The sequence below is a fragment of the Myotis brandtii genome, unplaced genomic scaffold (assembly GCF_000412655.1).
Source record: "Myotis brandtii unplaced genomic scaffold, ASM41265v1 scaffold299, whole genome shotgun sequence".
Lineage (NCBI taxonomy): Eukaryota > Metazoa > Chordata > Mammalia > Chiroptera > Vespertilionidae > Myotis > Myotis brandtii.
Genome location: NW_005361430.1, coordinates 1,258,718 through 1,261,778, shown reverse-complemented (window position 1 = coordinate 1,261,778; position 3,061 = coordinate 1,258,718). Strand labels below are relative to the sequence as shown.

The 3,061-nt window shown below is 35.5% G+C and overlaps 1 protein-coding gene across 1 annotated transcript in view; it reads left to right on the top strand.

Annotated features, from left to right (window-relative positions):
• PDE3A (phosphodiesterase 3A, cGMP-inhibited) overlaps positions 1–3,061 on the top strand; it is a 48,100-nt gene that overhangs the window by 13,992 nt on the left and 31,047 nt on the right. Inside the window, exons 5-6 of the mRNA XM_014542354.1 lie at positions 2,080–2,165; positions 2,533–2,687. Of these exons, the coding sequence (XP_014397840.1) occupies positions 2,080–2,165; positions 2,533–2,687 (241 nt within the window). The remainder of the gene's footprint in view (positions 1–2,079; positions 2,166–2,532; positions 2,688–3,061) is intronic.

Here is a 3,061-nt window from a genome sequence, read left to right as displayed (position 1 = left end):
TTTCTGTAGGATACTAATCCCATCTTTTCCCCCTACAAAAAAAAAAAAAAAAGGCATGATCTGTGGTAAAACATACATATTCCCCTTTTAGTGATTCACAACATTCATGACTTTATCAAAAGCTCTGAGACGTCCTGCAAAAGGAAAACCTCTTGATTTTTGTTTCATCTAGAATTGTCTGTTTATTTAACCACAGAACCAATTTCATTAGGTTAACACCCAACAATTGCCCACGGAGCTAGTGTTTGGTGGAGCACCCTTCAGAAACATTTTGGGAGTATGCATCCTAAGCCAAGAAGAAGCCTAGTGGAATATCAGCATCAAGGACATCTGCTGTGGCCTCCAGATTCGTGTGGTATAAGTCACCTAAAGAAGGGAGAGAGAGAGATGGCCAGGAAAGATCTACCGCTCACATAGCTTTTCTCATCCCAGTCTATTTATTGTATTCCTAGCAGGAAGAATGTAATGGGATTTTTATAAAAAAAGCTTTTGGAGAAAAACAAGACAATTTCACTGCCTACTTGTTCAGTAATGTTTATAAATCCAGTAGTGTGTGTTTTATTTGTTTGGGCTTTATAAATCTATAATTCAAACCATGTTTTATTATTGCCTTCAAGGCAGCCACCCATGTAGGCCCAGAGAGCTCCAGAAACACACGACTAATTATTGTGGTTTCCCCTGCTGAACTCGAAGGGTTTGGCGTTGCTTCCCAGTCTCTTGGCTGCTGTAATGTCTATGCAACAAGCTGTTTTTTTGGCATAAAAGGTAGTATGTTTGAACTACTAATTTAAATGTTCCTTTTAAGTATTATCTTGCAATAAAAAATTTAAAACTAATAAACGCTGCTTCTACTAAGTTTCACTGGACAATGTAAGCACATCATTGGCATCTACTTTCTTTTTCCTTTGGCCCTGTCATTTTCTTTTGATTCCCTGATGGGATTTCATAATTAGAAATATTTTGAGTGCGATGTTTTTCCACTTACCTTCAAGGCTCAAAAAGTAAATTAAGTTAGGATGAAAAGACTGTCTAACTAGAAAGTGTTTATCTGTATCACGCGTATAAGCACAATGGGGGGGGCGGGTGATGAGATATTAATTATATTAAATTATAAACTATCACTCACTTCTTTTATTTTTAGAATGAATCTGTGGTTAAATAACAAACAGAAGCCCTCTGAGACCCTTTGTACTATTAGGCAAAAGGAAGGAACTCAGAAGCAAAATACAGAATTAAAACCTAACCATGAAGTCTCTAAACAAGATGAGTGAGAGGGGAAATTTGCCAGGACATTTGTGAGGTTGTTTTTTAATTTATAATACAGTCAAAATGTTTGAGAAAGCAAAAGTATCCTATATCCTCCAACCTCCTCAGTTTAAGGTACCACCTCTCAGATATCTTCTTTTTCTCAGTTACCCACAATGTACTCCCTTGGTTTGTTTTTCTCAACTTGAATCCTATGCTGTCATTTTACATTCAACCTTCATAATTTCCTTAGGGCCTTAACAGGTAATTGATCCATCTGCAAATAAATAAATAAATAAATAAATAAATAATAAATTTTGGAGGCAAAAAAAAATTCATATATTGTTATTTTATTTCCACATGTGCAATCTTTTTTTAAAGGGCTCTTTGGACATAAAATGTCTTCAGCCATTAAAATAAATCTAATAGTGAGGTTTTTACATAGGCCCAGAGGGATTCTATTGGGGAAGATATTTTTGACCAAATACACATTGACATCTCCAAAATCATTACTATAAGGAGGTAGCAGACTATCCCAGGATTCTCTGAATAATGTAACAAAATTTTGCTGGTAGTTTCACTTCCAATATGGTCTAGACTATGGAAAAGGATGAGAGTCAAATGAAGCTTCTGATCCTTTGTATTGATCATGTTCTCATAACAAAGAAAATATACTGTGTCAGCATCCATGTATAAAACCAAATGACTTTTCCCCTCAAACAAGTGGAAGGTAGAAATATTTGATTATTGCTATCTATCAATGTAGATAGTTGGTGTATGCCTGTGATTTTTTTGAAAAGAGAATATACTTACAGCTGTTCCCATATTTCTCAGCTGTGGCAGGCCATATTCCCAAGGCAATCCTGCTGACGGGCCCCTGGAGAGCAGTGGTACAGCCATTCGGACACCAAGCAGAACGGGTAATTCTTTATTTGCATTCTCTTCCTCAAAAAGGAAATTGCTTTACTTTCTTCTGATCACAAATGAAATGTTCCTGATGATTCAGATGAGAAATTTTAAAAGACAATGAAAGAAATCAAAATCATCCATAATTTGACTACCTAGAGTTAATCATGGGTAAAATCTCGGTGCAAAGCTGTCCAAAATGTTTCTATATATCTACACCCAACATATACATATGATCCTATATTCTTGGTGTGTAAAGGCTCATGAAGGCAATAGTTCTCTCAACACTGTATTAACCACATGCATTTTAGGAATATTCACTTAAATGGGACCCCATTCTGGTTACAAGTTTCATAACAGGCTGATTTCTTTCAATTCCAGATGACACTGCTCAAGTTACCTCTGATTATGAAACTAATAACAACAGTGATAGCAGTGATATTGTACAGAATGAAGATGAAACCGAGTGCCCAGCAGAGCCGCTGAGGAAAGCTTCAGCTTGTAGCACCTATGCGCCTGAGACCATGATGTTCCTGGTAGCCCCATATCACTTATCTCATTTGTTGACCTGAGAAATTGGACTCTATTATAGGGATTGGCTTAGATATAGATCCCAGAATCATTAGGTTTACAGAAATATCTCATTTGGATTTTAGATGTACTATAGCTCTCCCCATATATATGAATATAATTTTCCCTATTGAAGTCTTATCTCTTAATAATTTATCTCCTTAGTGAATAAAAATATAAGTATTCATCTCCACAAATGATTATAGCTGTTTCTTAACCCAATCTAAAAGTGTAAATATGCATAAGAAAAATGAATTATTTCATTCAGTAAAATAATCCTATTTAATAAAAGCCTAATATGCTAAGTGTCCGGTCGTCCATTCAACCAATCAAAGCATAA